This window comes from Aethalodelphis obliquidens, unplaced genomic scaffold, assembly GCF_003676395.1.
Source record: "Aethalodelphis obliquidens isolate GAN/ISIS:26980383/991018 unplaced genomic scaffold, ASM367639v1 scaffold111, whole genome shotgun sequence".
Lineage (NCBI taxonomy): Eukaryota > Metazoa > Chordata > Mammalia > Artiodactyla > Delphinidae > Aethalodelphis > Aethalodelphis obliquidens.
The window spans coordinates 1,580,429-1,605,370 of record NW_020838055.1 but is presented as its reverse complement, the minus strand read 5'-3'; the positions used below and the strand labels follow the sequence as shown (position 1 = coordinate 1,605,370).

Genomic DNA, 24,942 nt, shown 5'->3' with positions numbered 1-24,942 from the left:
ATCATCTTATCCTTACTCCCTCAGCATGCCCCCTTCCCCACCACCCCTTCCTCCTTCTGCCCACCTTCATCTCTTTCAAGATGAACAGATAATCACCAGATTTTTTCCAGCTGAGGAAAAGCTCCTGAGTGGCTGACAGGCTTCCACCAGTCCCCAAAGTCTGGCACACCAGCCCTCCCGATAGACAGACTAGCCCACTGATGTGACCCACTGAGGGTTACGGCTGATGGCCTAGACTAAAGGCATGCAGCCATGGGTTGAAAACTGCCCATTTGGCAGACTGACAGACAGACAGGTGTGCAGCTGGGTGACGACCAGGAACTGACCCACACCCCCTATCACAGGCCCAAGGCATCTGCTCAGCCGCCACCTACTGCTACTGCTGCCCTCTGTGGCCAAGAGGAGGCACATCCTCTTTTCTGGAGTCTCATTTCCCGGTGGGTCTGGGAATGCGCAGGAGAGGGGCATGTGCTTCAGGCACCAGATAGCCCCCAGATTCCTTCACCCACAGGGACGGTGGCACCATCTCTGGCCTCCCTGGACTGTACGCCCCATTTCTCTGTCACCCAATCATGGCAGAACTGCCATTGCAGCAAGAAGAATTCAAGCCAAGGAGTCAAGAAAGCACTTTCCCAAGGGGTGGAGGGCAGCTCTACACCAAGGGCGTCCCCACCTGCTTTACAGTACAGCTCCCCTGCCTGGAATTCGCCCATCACCTCTCCCTCCAGCTGCACCCTCTCCTCATCTAAGGAGATGCTGCCACCAGCATCTTGAATCCTGTCTTGAATCCTGTCTCCACCACTGACTGACTTTGCATCTTTGGCAAAGCTGTTTAACCCTTGTGCCTCAGTCTCCCACGTGTAAAATCAAGACAATAATAGGGCTGTTGTGAGGGTTAAATGAGGTCCTGTATGAAGAGCTTGGGCAGAGGTGGGGCCCACAAAAAGCTGGTTGCTATTATTACCACTGGGTCAGCAGCAGCACCAAGTCATGGCTCCCCGCCTCTGGCTATGGGCCACTGTGCTGCCGGGCACCACGGGTGCCCCCAGGCTCAGGACCCAGAGAGGCAGGGGGAGACTGTCTGAGTAGATGACTAAACCAGGGGGCCACAGTGAGGAGCAGGTGGGTGGTGGGACTCCAAGGAGGATTGGGAGCAGGGGGTACAGGAGGGCCTGCAGGTGAGGTCTGCCTGGCCAGCTTTTGGGGTGAAAGGACACCCCGATAACTCCCTGCATTTCTGGATCCACCCTGGACTCACACTAAGATTCAGGGTCACTGCCAGACCCCCATACTTGGGCTTAAGGGGCAGGAGGGCCCCTCCTCTGCCTCTGCCCTGAGTGAGGTCTTTTCTAATGGAGTGATGCAGAAAATGCTGAGAGCTCTGATTCTCCTCCTGGCCTGGCCACTCCATCCGCTGCACCCTCCCCGACCAGCCCCTTTCCCCCCCGCAGAGTTCAGTGTTTCCTGGCCTAGCTCCTGGTAAGGAGGACTCAGACTTGTATCATTTTAGATCCAGAGAGTCTGTGCATCTCGGGTCTCACGGATGAGGACTGAGGGACCTGGAGCTGGGTCATGGCCAAGGGTCAGTTAGTCCATACCCACCACTGATAGGGTCACCTAGCCCTGGTGCCAGGTGTCCCGAACCCCTCTTCCTCCCACGCCCCTCCTACAGTCTCGGGTTAGGGCTGACTTCCCCTGACCTAACCATTGGAGGGCTCGGCTGTAGCACTCTCCCCATGTTCAACCCTCCAACGTGGAACCTTCCTGTGTGCACACATGTGCGTGATCTGCAGTTTGTGAACATGTAGGGAGAGAAGTGGCCTGGGAGCCTAGGGCTGGTATTTGTGGGGCCACAGGCAGGGTGCAGATGCGGGCTGGAAGCCAGTATGTTATCTACAAACATAGAAGCTGCTGTCTCAGAGAGAAAGTAATGTGTGGTCAAGAAGCCCGGATGTGCTTCTCATTTCCTGAGTTCAGAAGCTCAAAGGAAGAGAAAAGCCATCTGCTCAGTACCCCTCCCGCCAGGGGGCAAGCAGCTCCTCCTAACTCAGCTCCCAGGGAGACCCCATTGAGAACGGTGTTGGAGCTGCAGATGACAGTGATGGGGGCAGTGGGGGTGGAGGTGAAGACAGTGAGTGGGGCGATGTCAAGGCTAATGATGGTGATGGAGGTGTGATGGTGACAGTGGTGGTGGAGAGTCAGTTTCGTGCCACTGACCAAATGAGGGCCACTCCTCTCAGTTCCTCTCCTAACTGCCAAATTCCACACGCTTGCTGTCTGTGATCCCAGACATGCCTACATTCTCCTCCTCCAGGCAAAACAAAGGAGGAAATACAAGGGATCCTTCTTCAGCTTCTGACACCTCTGTCTCTGGGAAAGAGGCTCCTTCTACTGCTTGGTGTCAGCCTCAGGATGCCCTCTTGGGTCATCTCATCTATCGCTCTGACTGGCGTCAGCCTGCTCCCCCAGGGGAAGACAGCTGCTGGCTTCTTGCTCACCTCCAGAGAAAGCAGATCTACCAACATTCATCCCTGGATGTGACCGGTGTCTCCCACCCCACGAGAGCCCCTCTACATGTTGGCACCAGCCATTGCCCCTGAAGCTTTAACCACATCTCCTTCAACATCCCCATCTTACGAATGAGGCCACTGAGGCGAGAGTACAGTTCGAAAGAAGAGGGCCAGGAATGGAGCTAAGGTCTGCTTGATACTGAAGCAACAACCCCAGAGGAAGGGAAAGAAAGGAGGAAGTACCCCGCCACATGGGTCCTCTAGTGCCAGCCTCAATACCAGTTTTCCACAGAGTTCTTCTGGATTCTATCTTTCACTGTGTCAAGCAAGAGCCTCTTTGCAGAGCACCTAAGGCAGCTTCCACAAAGGTAATTCAGGAATGGACGCAGACTTAAAGGTGATCAGGTGGTGATGGCGTGGGTGATGGCAGCTTGTGCTCAGCTCTAACTGGGCAGAGGATAGTTGCACCCTCGTATTAGGAGGGAGGAGAGTTTGTACCTTCAGAAAAGCCAGGAGGAGAAAACCTTGGCTAACAGGAGACCCCCTCGTGACCTCCTGGCCTTCCTGCCCCTCTTCTCCAGGTCCCACTACTGGGACCTGTGCTGGCACCCCTCGATGTCTCCCATGCCGGCTGGCTAGGCACTGCTCCCTGCCCTTGCTGCCTTCTGTCTGTCTGTCTGGCCTGAGCAGGCTGGGACGGGTTCCCTGCCGGGGACGCTCCTGCCCCACCACGCCATGGCTGACAAGTGCTGATTTTTCCTCCCCTCCGCCTGGCCTTCCTGAACAGGCTGCCTGTGTTCGGGGCTGGGAGGGGCTGGGGGGAGGCACTGTGACGCTTCTCATCCTGGCCAGCGTGGAGGCCTTCAGGGCAGGCAGTGGGATGGAGCCTGGGATGGCAGAGTTGGCTGCTAGGACCCTGTGGATCTTCATAAGTGGCCTCTACCTGGGCTTGGAGACCAAGGCCCAGAAGGATGGTATGACCTAACCTAACCATAACCTGGTCAGCAGAACAGAATCCTACCAGGTCTCACCTCTGCACAAGGCAGGTCCCAACCTGGTCAGCAGAACAGAATCCTACCAGGTCTCACCTCTGCAAAAGGCAGGTCCCAGAGTTGGGGTTCTGAAAGGTTTGGAGGTTTCTGATGTCTTTGAGAATCTGAGCAAAACTTTGCACCCTCTCCCAGTCACACTATATTTTGCAGACAATTTCAGGCATCTGCAAACCCCCCACTCCACCCTTTCTTTTTCGTGGGGGCTCTCTGAAAGAGCTGCCTTCCTGATGTGGTGGCCGGACCAGGGAGTGTCCCCAGAAGGCCCACAACAGGAATCTGGGGGAGGCCTCTTGATGCCTCATTAAAACATTCCGAAGAAAACCCAAGTTCCCGGGAGGGCTCGGCCCCCCTCCTCCTGCTCTGTCCACAGGCAGCTCCCAGAGCTGGGGTGGAGGGTGGAGGTGTTTAAGGGCAGGTGATATAAAAAGCTTCAACGAATCAATACGAAAAAGACAAATAACCCGTAGAAAGATGGGTAATGGCTCTGAGCAAGCTCTTAGAAGATGGACAATAAGCCAATGTAAAAGTCCAAAAGCTCACTGGTAATTGGCATATTAAAATGGCAAGAGACACCATGGCCAAGGTGAGGAAAAGAATCTTCGGGCTACCCTGTGAGACAGACGGTGTGGGGAAGAGACCTCCTCCGTCATTCCTAGTGCTGAGTACAAACCCACACAGGCTTTTTAGAGGGCAGTGTGGCCATATCTATTAAAATAAAAAATATGCATGTTCTCAGACCCAGCAATGACAGAATCTAGAAATATCCTACAGGGAAATGGTCACACAAGGACATGAGAAGGCACTTCAAGGAGTTTCCCTGCCACCATCTGGAATCTCTCTCTCTCTCTCTCTCTCTCTCTCTCACACACACACACACACACTCATACAAACACACATGAAACTATCTAAACGTACATTCCTAGGGACTGCTTAATGAATCTCAGGTTTTGGAACACTATGCAGCCTTTAAAAAGATTTATATTCACTGACATGAAGATCTCCAAGACACATCTGTAAGTAGAAAAATGCACATGGCAGAGCCCTATCTACAAACTGCTATCATTTACTAAAAAACAAATAGAGGGGCTTCCCTGGTGGCACAGTGGTTAGGAATCCGCCTGCCAATGCAGGGGACATGGGTTCGAGCCCTAGTCCGGGAAGATCCCACATGCCGCGGAGCAACTAAGCCCGTGCGCCACAACTACCTAGCCTGCGCTCTAGAGCCCGTGAGCCACAACTACTGAAGCCTGTGCACAGCAACGAACCCAATGCAGCCAAAGATAATAAATAAATTAAATAAATAAATTTATAAAAACAAACAGAGAGGAAATGACAGAATAAAACTATCTACTTTATATGCACACAAAAAGGTACCTGTTTGGAAATATACAGAAAAGGATCTGGGAGGACATCCCCCACCCACACTGTTCAAAATTGCTTTCTCTAGAATAGGGAATGGGTTTGGGAGTAATCAAGGATAACTTCTGTTTAATCCGTATTACTTGACTCTTTTATAAGAAAGAACATATTCCAGTATTAGTTATGAAATTAAAATAAGAAAATAAAAGTAAAATAACCAAAGGATTCTACTTAAAAAAAAAAAGAAAGAGAGAAAAGGAAGAAAAAGAAAACCTAAGTGGGACATAGGGATCTCCTGCCAGCATAAGCCCTCACCCTGCTTTGGAGGAAGACGCTCAGTGCAGGAGTCTGAAGACTTGGGTTCAAATCCCACCTCTGCCACAGACTCACTGTGTGACCCTCAGGGCCCTTTCCCATAAAATGGGTGGATGAACAGCTGGAATGAGAAACTATCTGTGACCATTTCTAGGTCAGAATCCGGGGATGGCCACTGTTCAATACGTGTTGGTTCCTTCCTGTCTTTAAAAGTGAGCCCCTTGGCTGAGCTGCCCTTGGAGCCTGCTGAGAAGGGTTCCCTGGGTCCCACCCACCACAGTCTCTCCTGAGTCTGACCCTGAGGTCATATCTCTACACTCTAAGCCTCCCAACCCCACAACGCTGACCTTCAGCCTCTCCCACTGCAGTTTCCCCTTCGCAAGCGTGCATGCTGAGGGTGTCCTTAGGATGAGGCATCCCCAAGGATAAGACCACCCGTTTCCTCCCACTCACAATCTGTGGGCCCATCCCTTCCTCCAAACTTCAGCCCACCTGACTCCCAACCTCACAGCTACTGTTTTCTGTAAGGCACAAGATGGACCAGCTGAGTCTGGCCACAGCCAGTGTCCTCCCAGTGGGACACTTGTTGGTCCTCCAACCATGAGGTCCCTCCCTCATGGAGGATGATGTGAGCCTGGTCCTGGGGCCAGCTGGGCAGGCAGCATATTGGTTTGGTGACAGGGTCTATCAGCTGAGGGTGGAAGCAGTATCCCCTGGGTTTAGGAGAGGGAGCTGGCAGACTCAGTTTCTTGCTGGCTCCAGCTGAGGCCAGGGGGCCTACAGGGTGTTGGGTGACCCTCAGGCCATATCCTCTATCCCCGGAGCCACGGAAGGTTCATTGCACTCACGGCCTGAGTGTGCAGCCATAGATGTCTCAACAAGGTCCCAGGGCAGACCCAGCCCTGGCATCCCTCCTCCTTTCCTACCCTCAGCCTTGGGCCAGGGCTAAGCTGGGCAAATTCTCTGCATGTGCCTCAGCTTCCCTGGAAATCAGTGTGGGTCCCTCATAGAGGCACAGGGCTTGGCACTTGTTGACATGCAACAAATAATGGTCATATCGGTTGTGTGAAGGTCAGTTAAAGGGGACAATAACAGAACCTTTCTCAGAGGGTTGTTGGAAAGATTAAACTAGCTAATATTGTAAAGTGCTTAGAACAGTTTCTGGCAAGCAGACAGCACTACAGAAGCATTTATTAAATAAAAACAAGAAAACAATAGACCTGGATGCACATGTGACCACAAACACACACACACATGCATAACTATGCTTCTACAAGTCATGTGCAGACCGCAGCCTCAGACACACGTGAGCTCACACAAGGTCTCAGACACTCACACTTACGCAGACCCAGAGAATACCATGCCGAGTCCCACAGAGCCCTGCTTCGACACACAGATATACTCACAGGTCACCCACGCCCATCACCCTGTCTATTCCTCTACAGTCACTTGCACACATGTGTGCACGCAGACCACACTGGCTGGCTCTGCACAGTGGCTATGCTCACACACCCTGGAAGGGGCCCTGGGAAAGGTAAGCCTGGCCTGAGGGGAGGCTGGGGAAATGGCTCTGGGCCCCGGCATCCACCAGTGTTTGGAGCATCCCTGCACAGGGTGCTGATAGTCTCTGAACCTCAGTTTCCTTATCAACAAATCCTTGTATGGGGCGATGTCTCTGGCTTTGGGGTGCCATGCTGTGTGGGCATGGACAACAGTGAATGGGGTTTACTGAGGCCAGCAGAGGAGAGGAGAGCCTCAGATCAAGGGATTCTTAGGCAAATGTTTCCTTCTTGGTGTCTTTTTACAGATAGGGAAACTGAGGCGTGGAGAAGGATAGCCCAAGGTTACACAGGCATTGGCAGAGCTGGAGGAATCCAAGAGCTCCTGCCTTCCCGCCTGGGGCTCCACCTGGATAGGGAGCTGGTCAGGGGAAGGCTGCCTGCCTGTGTCTCTAGATGGCAAATAGCCGCACCTGGGAGGTGAGGGGGAGGCAGCGGGGGGTCTTGAAGTCAGACACAGGCAGACAGTCTCCTCAGCAATTGCTGATTCCCCCAGGACAGGGCTGCTGTGGGATCTGACTGACTCCCCAGGAAATGGTCCCCAGACCCTGGCCCAGTCTGAGGAGGGTACTCAGCTCTTTGTCTCCAGCTCTTGGCCTCCGCCAGTCTCTCCCTATTTTTCTTTGCTCTTCTTGGTCTATCTACTCCTCCTGCTCTGGGGAGCTCTCACCCCCATCTTCTTTGTCTCTGTCTCTTCTCTCTCTCTAACCTTATCTGTCTGTCGCTTCTTCTCTCTCTGGTCCCCTCTTGGCCTCTGCTCTCAGGAGGGTACGAATGTGGGTCTCCTCACTCACCGGAGCATGTTTCTCCTGTGGGAGTGTTCTGTGAGGTCAGTCTCCTTCAGGGGAGCTCCATCCCTCCTCCATGCCACACCATACCCGCCTCCCTGGGCAGACATCTTCCCGTCTGGGTGAAGCTGGGCATGAGTGCACGCATGTGTGTGTGCATGCGAAGGTGAGAGCTTGAGGGGCCCTTAAATCCTACCCCCTGACCTCAGACCCACAGCCCTGTGTCCCAGACTGCAAACAAAACTTGCAGAAAACAGAGGACCCCAGAGCAAAGTCTGTGTGACCCTACATCAGGGCCAAAGCCTAATCTTCTGCTAGATCACACTGTCATCTTCCAGGGAGACACAGAGCAGTGATGCTCAGAGAAGCAGAAGATAGGAGGACCCTAACCACAGATTTCCAGACCTGGGACCCCAACCCCGTCTTCAGAAATAGGTAAGTCTTAGGCATCTGGAACCCAGAGTTCAGACATCCCAGAGACAGCAGGCACCGAGGATCCCGGGCCAGAGGGGACGCCCACCCAAAGTTCAGGATACTGGGGGAACTCAAGCCTCTGAGCCCTGGACACCTTCCCCCTACCCCCAGCCCCCGCCCAGGGACCCCAGAGCAAGCCCGAAGCCTGTCCTGGACTGCGAGCGGGGGACTTACCAGCACGTATGCGGAGCTGAGCACTGGGCAGCACAGCAGGAGCGCCAGGCCGGGCGCGATCCGGGCGGCCCCCATCGCCACCGCCTAGGGCCCCGTCCCTCGGGGCAGCCGCCGCTGCCGGCCCTGGTGGTTGTGGTGGTGGGGTACAGAGCTGCGTCAGGCCGGGCTGCCCCGCCCACGCCAGGGCCTAGGGGACCCCGGAGGCCCGGCGGCCCGAGGCCCCGGGGCCCGGCGCGGGGCCCATGCGCTGAGGGCTAGGGAGCGAGCGCAAAGGAGAGAGAGGGAGGGAGGAAGGGAGGCAGCCGGGGGCCGGGCGGGCGGCGGGCGGGCGCCGAGAGCTGCGGAGCTGCCCGTCTGCCTCGGAGAGGAGAAATCACATCCATATGGCCGGGCCCCCCGCCCCCGGCCCGCCCCCCGCCCCCCTCTCCCCCCGCACCGCCTTTTCTTTTCTTTTCTTTTTTTTTTCTTTTGGGGAACTGGGAGCTGTGGCTTTGCCCCACGCCCAGTGGGGGAGGGGTCGGGGGAGGGGTTGGGGTCGCGGTCTGCAGGGGGCGAACAGGCTGTTATTTTTAGCTCCGCGGCTAGCGCAAGTAGCGGGGCGGGGTGGGGGGACGCGTTTTGCGCAGCTCCGGGCGTGCAGCTTGGGTACTCGATCCCAACTTTGCAAAGACACTGAGCCCTTCGGCGATCGGGCCGCCAGCTCCTTGCCCCTCGGCCCCCTCTGATCCTCATCCCGTCCGCGGCCGCCTCCGGCACTCCCTCCCCATCCTCGGCCGGAGCCCCGCCTGCGCCCGCGCCGCTAGAGCGCGCCTGCGGCTGGGACGCCCGGTCTCTCTGCCTGTCTGTCAGTCCGTCTCTAGCTCCCCCGGCCTTGGCCTCCGTTCTTCCAGCAGCCCCGAGCTCCGTTTCGGTCACTCCCTCGCTCCCTCCCTCCCCTCCCCCTTTTCTCTCTACGAAAACATTTGCAAGTTTCCAAAAAAGCCACGGAGCCGAGCGGCGCGGGGCTGGCGGCTCCACGGGGCTCCGAAGAGGCGCCGCTGACTGACACCGAGACAAACCAGCCCGCCCGCCCCGGTCAGGCCCGGAGTCACCCTACCCAACTCCAACCCGCTCCCCTCGCCGCTGGCCCCCAACCCCGACTTACTCCGAGCGCGCCGCCGCGGCCCCCGCCTAGCCATGGGTGTCGGGGATCCCCCGACAGCCTCCCCAGGACAGCGCCCCGTCCGCGGCCCCGGGGAGACTTCATGGAGCTCTTGGGATTCCCCCCTGGCCGGCCTGGCTTCCAGCGCCCCCCGCCCGGCCGCCTCTCGGAGCCGCCGCCCGCCGCGCGCGTCCCTCGCCTCGGCGTCTGCCGCTCCCCCCCCCCCCCCCCCCCGCGGCCCGGGCGCCTCTTCCCTCCCCCGCGCCCTCCCTGGGCCTCTCCCGCCCCCGCCCCCCCTCCGTCTTCTCCGACGCGGGTGTGTGGAGCTGCAGAGCGGAGCTCGCCGCCCCCTGCCCCGGGACATTTCTCTAGAGGCCGCGGCCCGGGGTCGCACAGCGGCGGGATGTGAGTGTGGAGGGGACGGGGCCCGGGGAGCTTTGACATCGGGGCCCGGGAACGTGGCCCGAGCCGCTCCCGCCGCTTCATTTTCCTCTCCGGGAAGGCACAGACGTTATTTTTTCTGATCGTCCGGCCCCGGCCGGTGAATAGGGGCCCTCAGCCGCGAAGCAGGCCCTCTTCACTGGAGGTACCCAGCGCGCCCCCGGCCGCAGCGCTGTCTGTCCGCCCGCGGGACTCCCGCTCAGGCTGGACCGGGATCCCCGGAGAGGCTGCTCTGCCGCCAGCCCCAGAGCCTGGCTCCGCCACCGCCCTCCTGCCCGCCCCGCCCTCGCCTGGACCCCCAGCCTCAGGAATCTCCCAAGTGGGTAGGTCTGCTGTGCCCCAGACCCGCCCCCGTCCCTGCCCGCATCTCTGGGCTCACGTCCCTCTCTCTCCCTCCCCAGTCTCTCCCGGGTCCGGGTCTCTCCGAGTCCCTACCCATCCAGACGCCCGTCCGGCCTCTCTAGCTCCGCCCCTGACTCCACCCCGGGCGGCTAGAGGCCGCAAGACCAAGGGCTCAGCCGGGACCCCCACCGTGGGGTTCCACCTCCCTCTCCCACTCCTTCACACCCCCAAAAGCTCTTGGCCGGCTCTGGTCCACTGGGGACCCTCAACTTGGGAAAAGGGCGGGAGGAGACTTTGGGGGCAGAGGCCAGATGGGGGCGGGGCTTATGTGCTCCTGCCCAGGGGGGGATGCAGGAGGGCTCAGAGGAGGGGACCTCGGACCCCAAGCCTACAACCTCTAAGTATCAGGTGGGGAAGCTGAGGTTCAGGGAGGGCCTGGGGATGCCTGGAGCAAAGGGCTTTAAGGATGGTCAGGAGGAAGTTAATGCGACTGTCAGGGCCCTAGGAAATATCCGGGCTAAGTGGCAACCCCAGGTCTCCCACTTACCAATTGTGTATCCTGGACACGACGACTCTCCTGCTGTCTGAGCCTCAGTTTCCTCATCTGTAAAATGGGGAACTGACCAGCTGATTCAAAGGGCACTTTTAACTTTACTGTTGCAGTGCCTCCGAGGGTGGGTATCTCTCTGGGTTTCTGAGAGACCCATGGACTCTGGGGGCTCCCCAGGCTCAGCCTGTGGAAATTGAGCTCCTCAGAGCCCTCAAATCGGCCCCCTGTTTCAGGGATGACCCCTCTCTTCAAAGTGAATGAGTGCCCAAGTTCAAGCCCTAAGGCCACTGGAGTCCAATTGCAGCCAACTTTCCTGGCAACCCACCCCCTCCTCCTGCTCAAACCCACCCATCTCCCAGACTGTACCCACAAGGGTCTTCTCCATACATCTCTATGGCCATACTCTCTTCCATGCCCCACTACCCTCAAGTTTCTTGTCCTGGTGTTTAGACTGCTGTTTGAGGCAGTTTCCTCCAAAGGTGACTCTCCTCAACAGGCACTGTTGACTAGGCTCCTGGTCTTCTTTCTGTGTTCACTGTGCTGCCTTTGCCTTTGTAGTTTCCTCAGCCAGGATCATACTTCTTTGCCTGGTGTAGAGGACATCTCTCTCTCCTTGTGTCTCCATCTCTTCCATTATTGGGGGAGGGGTGGCTGTGGTTTGGGGACTGCTCCCTATGGTGTGTGGGCTCTTTGGGAACAGGGACAGAGGCTCAGGTGCCCAGAGCAGGCACCTAAAGAACACTCATGGTTCTTCAAAGAAGCTTTATGTCTCTGTTTCTAAGCAATTCGATTCCAAGTTTTATGATTTGATGACCCACACCCCTTGATGATAGGAAAAGAACATTCATGGAGGGATTGGAGGTACTGAGAGGTGAAACTAGGAGTTGATGGAGGAAGTCCTTCTCAGATCTGACACCAGCAAGCTTGAGATTGAGAAACAAACAATACCCTGTGCTTGGGAGGACCAGGGTGGGCTAGCTGTGGATAGGGCTGCACAGAGGGATCATGGGCTCTGGGCCCCTTAAGGGTGTTTCCCTAGCCGTAATTCATGTGCCTCACTCCAGAGTCTCCTGCTGGACATTCCACCACTGTGGGCGGGGCCACTGACCCCCTAAATCACCCCCAGGCCTCTGGTTAAAGTGCCACCATGGGGGTGGGAGTGTCACACATTAACTGGTAGCACCCCAGTGCCTGGCAGAGCACAGCCCACCCTTTTTGACAGGCAAGCCCCAGGGCCCCAGGGTCAGTTTCTGGTCAGTTTCAGGTCAGTTTCAATGGTGTTTAGAAAGTTCTGGTTGGGGGTGGGGAGTGGGAGTAAGTCCCTGTGGGGACTCCCCTCTTTGATCCCCAGGCTGGGGCCTAGGAGGAGGAGCCAAGGCTGTCACTGGAGCTCAGAACTGGAGCAGGGGCTGCTCTCTGGTTCAGCAGCCCTAGGCTGACAGGCCTCTGCTGCCGCCACGGCCACCATGAGTAGGGCTCTGGCCAAGGTACACAGACCCTGGGGCCTGGGTGGGCACCAGACTCAAACAGGAAAAACAGAGGCTCTCTGAGACCTGCAGCCTGGCCTCACTCCCTCAGAAAATCCCTTGCCCGAGCCTGGAAGCTATCTGGTAAAATTAGCCCATAGACCCCGACCCTTTGTTCCCTCAACCCTAGCCCCAAAGTCAGCCTGAATCCCAATCTCAGTCCTGATCCCAGAGTTAGCTTTACCCCCAGGCTGAGTCCTTTCCTTGTCTGATCTCCAACCCCTGGTTGAACCCTGACCTCAGGCTGAGCCCCCATCAAGCCTCAATCCCAGACCTCTTTCCAGGTTCCCAAGCCCCTCTGGAAGCTTTTCAAGGCAAGGGGCTGGTAGGGGAGGGAATGGCCAGGCCATAAGTGAACCTAGGTGCCACTTTTACAGCCGTTTCAGCTGCTCATAAACACCCCCCACCCGGATGAGTCACTGGAGGCTCCCAGGCAGCTGGTCAAGCAGCCCCCTCCCCTTGCAGCAGGAAGCCTGGCTTTCTCACTTCTCAGGAAGGTGAATGGCGGGAAGCTGGGGACACAGGGGGCCAGACTGCCCTGTCCCAGGCAGGGAGCATTCCCGGGACAGGCGGCTGGGAGTGTGGGATTCCTGTCCCTTCTGATCACATGGTCACAGGACCCTGCTGCGGTAGCACCAGATCCATAGATAGATATCTCCTAGTGGGCATACGTTGTCTGCCCTACAGGCACAGGTACACACACACTAACCCAACTGGGTGCCCCAGCCTCACCCCTTCCAGCTACACTCAGGTCTCAGGGCTCCCCTGAACCCCACTCACCTGGAGCCCACAGGATGTTCCAGATTGGGCCTAGAGCCACAGAGTAGACTCAAATTGGCCATGGGGAGGCTGTGGATAGCCCTGAGCAGCTTCTGTGGTTCAGGCCTAAGCAAGGATGTTGCTGTTTGGGACAGGAAAAGGCCTGAGTCAGAGCTTTCACTTGAGGAGAAAAATTAATTATTTTTTACCAAACCTTGCACCAGCCTAGGACTTTGTCCCAGACCCCTGGTCAGGAAGCAGAGGCAGGTCCAAGTGTACCAGTGTTCAGGTGCCCTGGGCTGGGCCCTCCCCGCCACTGACCATGGGCTTGCCTGCCAGGTGCCCATGCCCATTCAGTCCCTCAGGTGTGTGTGTACCTTAGTGGTCCTCTCCTTGCCCTGCCAAGGCTTTCTCTGATTAGCTCTCCTTCTCTCTGTTCCTGTGTCCCTGCCTGCCCCTTCCAGCCTTTTCCACATCTCAGAAATTTCAGGCCACCACGAGGTATGAGCACAGCCCCTATGAGTGAGTTTATTCAAGTTTTGGGCACCTGGAGCAATCAGATGGTGGATGAGGGTAGTTCAAACCCAGGTCACAAGCAGGAAAACTGAGGCTGAGAAGGCTTCCCCTCCAAGCACTGAGCACCCAGTGTCCCCCAGCTAGGAGTGATGGGGACCCTCGTCCACCCAGCCCTTGTCCTGATCCCTGCAGACCCATAGCCACCCTCTCTCCATCAGACTCTTTACTTACTGGGACATGGGCTCCTGGTGTTTAACCAGCCAGGAAGGCCTGACTGGCTACCCCCCTACCCCAGTTCCCCCCAGGCTCAGGGCCTGCTTATGTAGTTAGAGGTCACGGAGGCAGGGGATTGTAGACAGGATGACCTCTCTCTGTGGTTCTGCAGAATGAGCTGTAGCAGAACCAGTGCTGGACCTGGACGCTAAGGGTGAGGACGTGGACACATGGTGAGGAAGAGACCATGCAAGATCCTGGAACCTCACCTCAGGGCCCAGAGATCCTAGTGGGAGGCTGCCCTTCTGCCAGAGCCCAGTCTGAGCTGGTTTGAGTCTGGAAGTCCCAGGCTCAGCCTGACGAGGTGTAATGATTCACGTGGCAGCTGCCTCTCCACACATTCCAGCCACAGCCCCCAGTGCTTAGCATGTGAGGTGGCTGGCCTGGAACCACCCAGCGGCTGGGGCATGTTCCTAGGGCCCCCGCACTCAGGGGCGACCTCTCCCCAGGCCTCCCAGGCTCCTGAGTACTTTCTAGTTCACAAGCTGGAAGGAGGGGCAGGGAACTTGCCAATACCTGGCCTTCAGGGAAGGGAAATGAGGGAAAATGGGGCTTAGAGAGGAGACTGGGCTGGCCAGGGCCATATAGCGAGACTATGACAAGTAGCACTTAACAGGGCTCCTGCCCCGGGCCTGGGCTACTCCCAAGTGTCTGGCTCCAAGGGGTATCCCAGGGCATGTAGGACCCATTCTGTGACCAGGGCCAATGGAGGGGGGGCAGACTTCCGCTTTACAGGTCAGTGGGCAGCTGTGTCCAAGGGGGAAGACCTCCTTTGCCCTCTGTAAAGCTTCCCACTGCCCTGAGCCTCCCCCAACGGAGCCTCTCCCTCCTCTGAGCCCACACACGCCCCCTGCCCTTCCTGCTGCTCCCATCCTCACTGGCCAGAGAAGCAAGAGGCTGGGGCTCAGTGCCTGTTCTGTCCTGACCTGTGGATCCCCTTCCTGTTCATGGCCTCAGTTTCCCAGTCTGTCATTAACAGATGGGCAGTTCAAGGCTCGAAGGGGCCCCATAAAGTGCCCAAGCACTTGGGTCCTGGATGCAGACCCGTGACTCTGAAAACCTGAGGTCCCGTCTCCCCCACAACCTTGGGGGCTGCCCGTGCAGGCCAGGCTGTGCTCCTCCTGTGGGCCCCAGCCCAGGGCTCTGAGGGGCGAGTCTAGCCCTCAGCTCAGGGACAGGAAGTCGTATTTTCCTCCTGGGTCCTGAGGAAGGAGGCAGGGGGAGAATGGCAGCTCAGACCCAGTCATGTTTACTCGGGCCCGGCCCCCTCTGAGCTCAACAGGCCCATTCATTAGGAGCCCCATAAACCCTTCGGGGCTCCCTGAGGTTCGGAGCGCCTGGACGCCAGGCCTGGCTGCTGCCCCCAGACCTGCGGGGGGCCAGGGGCAGCAGGTGGGGCACAAGTGAGGCAGAACTGGGGATGGCCATGGGGAACTCAGACACGCCCTGGCTTCCCAGTCTCTGCATTGGAGTAACGGTTCCTGCCTATGCCTACTGTGGAGCAGGGGGGGAAATCAAAGGAGTCTTCATGGCTGTGTTCCCTCAGACCGGGCTCCTGAGAGCATGTCCTTGAAGCGTATGGCCTTCAAGGCAAACTTGAGACTGCAGTGGCCCAAACCAGAGCTGAATTCCTTGTGAAGACCCTATACCTGGCCTTGGGTTGTCCACAAGCCACACCCTGGCAAGGTGGGCATGGGTGTGCAGCCCTCTGGGGTGGGGGAATCCCTTGCCCGCTCCAGCGCTCCCTTCCTCATCTGTTCAAAGGCAGACCTTCATCAGAAGTGGAAACCTGGGGACTGGACGGGCTGTTGAGAGATGAGGCCCTAGGGTCTGCTCACCCCCAGATCAAGACGGGATGACTCATATCAGGGGCCTCTCCACACAGTCCTCCAGCTGTACTTAATCAGGTGGGGTAAGGTGTTGTCCTGTGGTCCCCCAAAATGGAAGGGATGCAGCAGCAGCATTTGGTGAAAAGAACTGTGGGTTGGGGGTCTGACTCCTACCCAGCTCCTGTGTGACCTTGGAATAATCCCTTCTTTACCCCAGGCTTATGCTGACCGGGGTTAGAGGGGACACAATCCGAAACTCCTCTCAGCCCCCGGGGTTCCCGTGATGGACAGAGAGGGAGAGGGTAGGAGCAAGACCTCCCACCCCAGACCCCTTTCAGCAGCGCCCCCAAGTGCCCGGGGCGACCTGGCCAATGGCTCACGGACCCTGGCTGGGGGCAAGAGCAGAGCCTCCTTTCCGAGACACCTTCCAGGTGGGGTGTGACTTCCCACTCCAGTGGTTGTAAAATCCACTGAAGCCTGGTGAGTCCCTAGTGGTGGCGAGGAGGGGGTCTGTGCCTTGGAATGCCACCTCCCATGTGTGTTTGACACGTGTTTCCGCCTCTCCCGGCATGGGCTCCTGCTGCTGCTATTTATAACCTTTAAGAGCTCCTGCCGACTGCAAAGTTTTCTTAAACTCAAAATATCACCGAGGTCCTGGGCATGCTTTCCAGAGGCCGGATGGGCCCTGCGGTTTGAAGGGATGAGGGGGCCAGGAAGGAGGAGGCAGTGGGAAGGGGGTTAGCTCAGACACTGGGTCTTGCCTGGGGGCAGTGGTGGGGAGACCTTGGGTGAGGGACCCTTACTTCTTGACACTGGGTCCTGCTTGGCCTGGAGGGACCGTCTATGTGGGTGGTCCTTGTTCAGACTGGGCCATCTGGGAACTGCTGGGCCATCTCTCTGGGCCTCAGTTTCTTCTCACCCTGAATGCCTCAGGGCACGCTAGCTGAGCTAAGCAATGAACTGGCAATGACACTGGGGACATCTCGGGCTGGGACCAGGTCTGTGTCTGCCTGGCTGTCCGACACCCAGCACAGAGGCTGGCCCAGAGGCGCCATGGACGTGGCTGAACTGGCCAGAAGGGGAAGTACTTTGGGGAAGTTTATAAAACTGTGTGGGAGAACGATGTTCAGAGAGGGGCAATGGCATGCTAGAGGTCACCCAGCTCATCCAGACCAGGTCTCCAGCCCTTCCCAACACCCAGGGCCCTCTCAGGCTGTGGAAGAGGCTGAAGGGCCCCAGATGGAGACAGGTGAGTTGCCACCTTGGAGGAGGTTCCAGGGTGACAGAAGAATGGCTATGCATATCTCAGAGACCTCCCCGGAGCTGGAGGGGGCACTGGTCACCAGCTGGGCCCAGTAAGGACAAGAGGCAGCTCAAAGTCACACACCCAGCTCCTACCTGCCCTGGGCCGCTGCTCCGTCTCCGGGGCCCCTCTGCCTCCTCAGAAGTGAATGAAAGCCTCAAGCCCCGTTTCCCAGGTGGGAAGCAGAAGCCCCGGCGACTATGGACTCAGTCATGCTCTCTCCATAGGGTGACTGGTGGTTTAGCCTCCCCCCACCTCCACTGCGCCCCTTTCCTTCCCTGCCTTCCTGAGCTGGTGTGGGTGTACAGAGGCAGGGAACAGGAGTGCTGACTTCTAGGCCAACTAGCATACGCCGCCCCTCTGCAACACCCTTTGCCCCACAGCCGGCTCTGGAAGCCATTCCTGGCCCAGGGAGCAGAGCTGGGTCCCTGACGGAAGAGTGGCCACCTCCGCCCCTCCCACTTAGTGCTCCACATATATTTTCCAATTTAAGCATGATCACAGAGGGCTATTTGGGGGCGGACGGGGGCAAAGACGTGATGACCTAGCAGAGAGAGGAGAGGGATGAGAGAGAAAGAAAAGTGTTCTGGAAGGTCAGACCTGATGGAGCCGCTCCTTTGCTCAGACGCCTTCCTGCGACCCCCTGGATCAGATCACTTACTCCCCCAGACGCTTGAGAACTTATTGTGTGCGGGGCTGGGCTCAGAGATTGGAGGCTCCACTTCTGGGAGCCACCTCCCTGCAGGCACCGCTGCCCTGGGGTTCCCATTGCCTGAACCCTGGTGAGTCTCTACCCCCGCTTCTCACTGTCTGACTTGCCCTCCCCTTCTTGGCTTGTGGGGGGGTCTCATATACCCTTCAAATGTCCCCTTTTCTCCTAGGTCTTCCTGGATCTGCTTCTGAGCCCCCAGCAGAGTAAGACGTCTCCTAGGTCTTCCTGGATCTGCTTCTGAGCCCCCAGCACAGTAAGACCTCGGATTCTTGATTCTTGCCTCTCTCTTGATAGACTGCAAGCCCTGAGGGCAGGGACTGGGTCATCTCTGTGGTCCTGCTGAGTCTTTCATGGTAGAAAAAAAAGCATCATCTTGTCCCACGTCTCTGCAGGAGGGGAGAATTAGTGGCTGGAGCTTTGGACTTCAAATATTCTCCCCGCCCCTTGCCCCTCTTATCTCTCAGTTGCTATGGAGACAGCCTTCCTCTTCGGAGCCTCAGTTTCCCCAAGAGGAGGGAGGGAATCCCAGGATCTCAGAAAGAACCTCCTCTGGCCTCTGGACGAGTCTCTTGTCATGCATTGTTAGAAAGTTCTTCTCCAGGGAGCCTTAGGAGATTAAACCTGATGGATTGGAAAGTTCTTAGCAAATCAGGGAGCAGCCCAAGGGTCAAGCTGGCAGGACTGGAGCCCAGCTCCTAGATGGGAGACTGAAGTTTGGGAGGCCTGGGGCTGCAGGGAGGACCCGACTGCAGTGCTCCAGCCCAGGCCAGCCCATCTGAACCTGTGGCCTCTGTTCTCAGTGGGATGATGGGTTTGGGGGGACCCCAGGGTCAGGCAGCGGGGGTGTGAAGGTGGTGAGGGCTCTTGACTGATGCAGTCAATGGTTCCTCTTCATGGTTCCTGACCCCAAACTGCATCTACAGTGATTGTAGGTCAGGCAGGGAGCTGCAGGCAGGCTAGGTGGGGGATGCGCTGGGGGAGGGGCCTGCTACACCTACCAGAGAGGTTCCTGCTTATCCCCTCAGACCAGGACTCCCGAAGGCAGGGCCCCTCTTCAGTGGGGTGGGGCTTGCCGTCAGGCAAGGATCCAGGGGACACAGGAATCCCCCAGTCCCTCCTCGATTACCTGTAGCCTTGGATGAGCCCTGTATTCATGTGGAATTCCAGCCGATTGTTCCCTTGTTGACTTGACTCTAGCCTCTAAGCTCCAGCAAAGAAGCTCCAGCCTTCTCCGAGGCACTGAGACCTGGGCAGGGGGCAAAGGTTGGTGCAAGTGGGGGAAGGAGGAGACTCAGGTCCGAAGATGCCCCAAACTGACTGTGTTGGGGGGACTGTGTGTCTGCTGAGCTGACCTAAGACCCCACTCCATTGTACAGGTGTGAACACTGAGGTCTCCAGAGGGCAAGAGTCTCTAGGAGTCAGTGATGGGACTAGGACCAGAACTGGGTCCCCTGCTGGCCCCGATAACCAATCCCAGGACCAACACCTGGATTTGCTTTGGATGGGACATGGTGCTTTGATGTCCCCCAGCACTCCATCCATCTCCTCAAAACAGCCTCTCCATCCAGCTAAGCTGCAGACTTCTCAGACACCGAGTCTCTGACCATTAGCCCTGCCTCCAGAACCTAATGAGCCTCCCTGGAGCAGAGGGTCTCAAGTCCAGATTGTGCAGAGAGCAGGGGGTCTGGTATCATCCCTTTCTGTCTGCTCCAGGCCCAACAATTGGAGGTCCCTGGGCTGGTTCGAGGGGTCACTGCACATTCCTGGGCATCTGTGAATCTGAATCTGCTGTGGACCCCCTCCAGTTCTCCAGCCCAGCATGATGGGGCCCTACCTGTCCCCCAGCCATCCCCTTTGCCCTCCTGCTGCCTGCTCTGGGGTCCAACATCTGGGAAAGGAATGGGTCGGGAGCCTTCCAGAGAGTCCTTTCCCACGAGAGCCGAGCTCTGACCCCAGTCCTTATCTGGCCTGGGTGTTCCAAGAACAACACAGATGCTAAGGCTTGCAAGCCCCAAACTTGGGGACGCTGACCTCCCCAGGCCCAGCTGCTCTGCTCTGGCCTCTATTTCCTTCTGTGAGCAGGGTGGGGGTGGGGATGGCCCTCCAGGGGATTTGGAGAGGAGGCAGTGGAAAGGTTCCAAAATACTGGACACACACGTTCAAACTCACACACACACGTGCACTCACACTCACACTGCCACCTACCCACACCTTACCAGGCAGGCCTGCCATGGTTCCCTGATTGCTATTGCCCTCGACCTTTCTCCTCCTTCCCAGCACTCCTAATTCCCACCCAGAGCTCTTCCTATACCATGAGCTTGAAGGTGTGATGCGTCAGGGGTATGTGTATGCAGAGGCATGTGAATGTGTGTATGTACGCACGCAAAGGGAATGTGCGGGCAAAGTGCATGTGCACCTGTGTATGAAGGTGTGTGTGCACAAAGGCATCTATGGAGTGTGAGGGTTTGTGTTTAAAGATGTGTGCATAGGAGTGTGCCTGCTCTGGGTCCAAGCACCCGTGGGTGGGGTTCCTGAGTGACTGTGAGTGCGTGAGTGTGTATGTGTGCATGGGTGCACATACACACTTCAGTGTGGTCCCTGTTGGCCCCCGTATTGGTAGAAAGGGGCCAGGTGATGTGAGGGGTGTCCAGGGACCAGTAGGTATCTTCAGACAGACACAGACACACACCGGGGGTGGGTTAGCCTGACTGGGGTATCCTGTGAGTGAGTGTGTGTGAGTGTGCATGTGTGTGTTGTACTTTAGACATGAATACACCGGGTGGGCGGGCAGATATATAAATAGCCACACAGGCAGGTACAGCAATTGACCCTGACTATTCCTGGCTGGGGGCTTGGGCCATTTGCAATGCAGCTCCACACCCTGAGCCACAGAGGGTGTTTGTGTGACCACTGGAGGCAAGGACACAGCTGGTGCTCGGTGGGGTGGGCTGGGGACAACCCTGGGTCTGTGGGGCCACCACAGCTAGGTGTGGTCTGCAAGGGGACAGGGAGGGAGGCTCTCCCAGCTACCTTTCCCTCTTCTGCTGTCATCACTACCATCACCTCCTGCCTTCACTTCCACCACTGCCATCCCGGTCCCCTGCACTGCCTTCATTCCTGTCACTGTCTCCTTGTCATAGCTGCCCATCCCACCCTCCCTTCCTGCATCCCAGTCTGGTGCCCCCTTCTGGTCCAGCTTGGGCTGCTTGAGGGTGAGTGAGAGGAAAGAATGAATCTGCTTTCGACCGGGCTTGCAGCTGGGACTGGGGGCCAGAGGGCTGTGTGCACATGCATTGTCTGTAGGCTCTGGGAAGCTCCATCCTGCCCTGGGCACTCCCTTTGTCTCTGGTCCTCCTCAACAACCCTCCCTCCCCTCTTTCTGAATCTGTCCCCACCTCTGTCTCTGTCTTGGTCTCTGTGTGTCGGTCTCTGCCGTAGTTGGGGTCCCCGTCTCCAGTTTCTCCATGATGGCCCAGGGGAGCTGGTTCCTCCTCCCAGCCAGCGCAAACTGTTTGCCTGAGACAGTTGGTCCATCCAGTCAAACAACCACCCAATTCAGACTCCTCGTCTGAATGACAGGGTTTTTTTCCTCTGCTAAATTTACTTGCATTTTTGACTGAATTGGCCATTCAACAGAGGTTGTGTCCACATGCCCCTACCCCGCCCCATGCCAACAGATGAACAAGCTCCCAGATGGACACGCACACAGAGCCAGGAGTGCCCAGGCGTGCTCCTACACACATGTGGTCACAGCCTCGTGTGACACACGCCCACAGGATCACACATGTGTTCCCATCCTCCTGCCCACAGTGATGCATCTGAGCACACACAGACTGCACACATCTACCCGCTCACACACACGTTCATACCTCATAACGTGGGGACAGAGTCTGTACACCCTCAGACCTACTCTGGGGAAATTTTGGAGAGATGGAGATCTGGGCAGAGCCCCCGCCCAGCAGCCTGGGGCAGCCACGGCCCCTCTCCTCTGAGGCCAGCTCATCCTCCTTCCTCTGCCTTCAGCCTCTAGGTGGGGTTTCTGGTCATCTCAGGCCGCTGCTGAACCCCTGCAAGCCTCAGTAGCAGCTCCCAGACCCTGATCCTAAAAGGGGACTCTTTTTTTTCTTCCAAGGACAATAAATATTTGCTCTTTGGGAAACTGCTGGTGGGAGAGTACAGGGTTTGGCCCAACGGCGGGGAATGTCCAGGGCAGTTCAGAGAGGCCGCAGGCCATGCTGGGGGATGGGCTGGGCCCCTCTAGAAGCTACACCAGCAGGCAGAACCGGGAAGCCAGGGCTAGGGCTGCACCTCACTCCCTTCCCTTGGACCCCGGCTTCCGGCCTTTGTTTTCTCCAACCCTTTGCGTAGCATGTTGGCGCACCCTGCTCCTATCCCTCGCATCTCAGACCCCTCTGCCCCATACCTCGCCCTCTGAGAGCCTTTTTCCCACTCCCATTCATCTTGTCAGCACCCCCCTCCCCTTTCTCATGCACTCAGACTTTCAATCTACCTCCTTAGACCAGCCATTGAGGGCAGGGATGATGACCCCCAGGCCAGGCCCTTGAGAGCAGAGCACGCCCCTCAGATTGCGCCCCTGAAGTCAAGGCTGTGCCCTCCTTCCTTAAGGGAACAAGCCTGGCCAACAGTGTCCCCCACCCTGTCCCCCATGAGACACTGGTCCCTGGAGGCTCCTGCCTGCCCACCCCTCCCTCATCCTCATTTGGGCTCCCAAATATAGCGGCCGTGGCCACAGCCGGCCAGAACACCACAGCCCCAAGCGTCAGTCCTGGGCCGGGATCAGAGGGGCAGGAGCTGATTATAGGTCCCTGGGCCAAACCCAGGGCTTGTCTGCCAGCCCGCTGGGCCCTGCCACCCCCACCCCCAGAACCACAAGGTTGGAGCATCTGGTCCCCGTCAGCACAGTGGGCAGGAGGAGGGGCCTGAGGGGTGTGTTTGGCCTGCTGAGGACAGAGTTGTCTGTGTGTGGCATGGGGGTGGCGAGGACGGGCTCGTCACTGCTCAGGGGCAGTGACTGTCTTTCGAACTCAGGATCACTTTGCCCCACCCATGGCCATTGTACAGATGGGGAAACTGAGGACAAAAGGAACCAGGACCGGCCTGGGTCACAAGAGCATATGAAGTCTCCTGCCTCCCCCTTGGCCACTCCTTCCCATCTTTCAAGGCCTGGGGCTGTGCCTCCGGGAAGCAGGCCACATCCTGTTGGTGGCAGAGCAGCTCTGCTGGGAAGTCCTCCTTGGAGTCAGACTTTCACCCAAGGCTCCAGGGGCGTGGGATGGTGCCGAAATTCCTCTCCTTCTCTGGGTCCTCGTGGCTGCCTTGTGCCACCTCTATCCAGAGTTGCTGGGCAGCTCCTGCCCCTCCTGGGGCTTCAGTCCCCTCATCTGAGCAGTTGGGCAGGAACTAGTGGCCCTGTGTAGGGTCTGTATTTATGGGCGTGTAGTGGTGAGTCCACATCTATGTGAATACACACTTGTGCCCTGGTGGGTGAGCTGCAGCCCGTGGGCCTGCCCATGCCCAGATGGGGTCCCCAGGACCTGCTGCACAGCAACATTTGACCTACTTCTAAGGCTCTGGGTCTGGCCCAGGCCACGTTCTTGACTCCTCCGGGAAGTTTGGGCCTGCGTCCCAGCCCAAAGGCTTTGGACAGGAGGGGCGGTCCTGGGCGGGCCAGGGCAGTCTGAGGAGCCTGTGGCCAGGGGGACAAGGGCACATGGGGAGCCTGACCCTCCTTCCCTGACTTTGGTTCCTGGGCCCAGGGGATAGCCAGGCCTCACCTATCCATCCCTCTCCTCACTCCCCACCATTCCCTCCATGTGGCCACCGTATTCTGAGTTCCCCAAATTGGCTCTGACAGGATGAGGGACATTCCTCATTCCCCTCTGAACACTAGCAGGAAGGTCTGCCAAGCACTCACCCCTGCTGTTAGCCAAGAGCTAACCCCTCCCCTGCTCCACCCTCGTCTACACAGGGCAGGAGGCAGTGCCCATCTGGAAAACCAGCAGCCCCTGTCCTGGGTCCAGGGTCTGGGGTCTAGGTTTGGGTTTATGGGCCTGGAGTCTGGGTTTAGAGTCCTGGGTCCTGGGCCTGCTGTCTAGGGTTTGGAGTCCGGGTTGAAGGTCTGGCTTTGGCATCCTAGGTTTTGGAGTCTGGGTCCCCAGAGCAGAATCTGGTCCTGGGCTCTGAGTTCCAGGACCTAAGTTTGGGGTTCGGATTCTGCGGCCCGGGTCTGTGGTCTGGGTTTGGCGTTCCAAGTTCCAGATTTGCAGTCTGGGATCTGGGTTGGGATCCTGGTTTCTGGGGGTTGGGTTCAGGATCCAAAGACCAGTTCCTATCCCTTTTACGCCCCCTGCTGGCTGGTCCTCACGGTCAAGTCACTGCCTACACCATCCGGTCGTCCCTACCACTTCAGGCTCTTGAGAGGAGTCTTAGCAACGGATGGGGAGTGGCATGAAGAGCAGGCCTGCGTGGAGGGAGGCGGCAGGCGGGCTGAGGGGCAGCGATGGCTGCATTGCTGTCCGGGGTGCCCCCGGCAGACACAAGTACTGTCAGTCAATCCGCAAATCTCCCCTTGCCTTACTCCAGAGATGGGGTTCAGAAAAGCGTTCCGGTCCCCCTGTGAGAGGTGGGTAAACTGAGATGTTTGGGACATTTGCTCATCTGACATTTATGGAGTGCCTCCTGTGTACCAGGCTCTGTTCTAGACCCTACGGATATACAGCCATGGAAGACCAAAAACTCCTCCTATGCCAGCTGACATTCATGGGAGGGGGGACACACATAAGAGACAAGATAACAGGGAAACAGCTCGTTTTAGGGTGTGCAAGGATGGGGAGTCCAACTGAGAGGCAGGGCAGAGGGAGCAGGTCCAGGGTAGTCTGAGGAGGCTTCTCGTAGGAGGTGACATCTCACTGAGACCCAGAGGTGACAAGGAACAAGCCATGGCCAGGGTCCCAGACAAGGGCACCAGAGGGAGGAAAGCCTCTGCAAAGGCATGGGGGCTAGAAGGAAGGAGGCCAGTGTGGCCAGGGGTCTCCTGCCTCTGCTCATGGGCTCTTCAGAAGTCAGGGCCCACAGTTTCCTCAGGTGGGGCAGGGGGAGGTAAGGTGGCTGCCCCCAGAGAGGGCTCTGGGATGTGCTGTCTGCATCAGACTGGGCCACAACTCAGACCATGGAGCTGGGGGAGTCAAAGAAGAGGGATCCAGACCCCTGTCTCTCCCCGCAGGCTCTGCCAGGATCTTGTCTGCTGGGCTGTCATTCCCAAGGGGCATGGAGCCCAGGCTGGGACCTGGGAGAGAGAG

The 24,942-nt window shown here is 57.7% G+C and overlaps 1 protein-coding gene and 2 long non-coding RNA genes across 4 annotated transcripts in view; 2 read left to right on the top strand and 1 right to left on the bottom strand.

Annotated features, from left to right (window-relative positions):
• The window catches only part of LOC113615021 (uncharacterized), a 7,978-nt gene extending 7,078 nt beyond the window's left edge, over nucleotides 1-900 (top strand). For both annotated transcript variants that reach the window (XR_003430825.1, XR_003430824.1), the window contains exon 5: nucleotides 111-900. This is a non-coding gene — a long non-coding RNA (uncharacterized LOC113615021). The remainder of the gene's footprint in view (nucleotides 1-110) is intronic.
• Nucleotides 1-9,506, bottom strand: part of PTH1R (parathyroid hormone 1 receptor) — a 21,888-nt gene extending 12,382 nt beyond the window's left edge. Inside the window, exons 1-2 of the mRNA XM_027096960.1 lie at nucleotides 9,376-9,506; nucleotides 8,232-8,354 (exon numbers count right to left, since the gene is read on the bottom strand). Of these exons, the coding sequence (XP_026952761.1) occupies nucleotides 8,232-8,306 (75 nt within the window). The 5' untranslated portion in view covers nucleotides 8,307-8,354; nucleotides 9,376-9,506. The remainder of the gene's footprint in view (nucleotides 1-8,231; nucleotides 8,355-9,375) is intronic.
• LOC113615022 (uncharacterized) lies at nucleotides 9,475-24,942 on the top strand. Its single transcript, XR_003430826.1, has 3 exons — nucleotides 9,475-10,136; nucleotides 17,793-17,876; nucleotides 24,867-24,942. It is a non-coding gene; the product is annotated as an uncharacterized LOC113615022 (long non-coding RNA).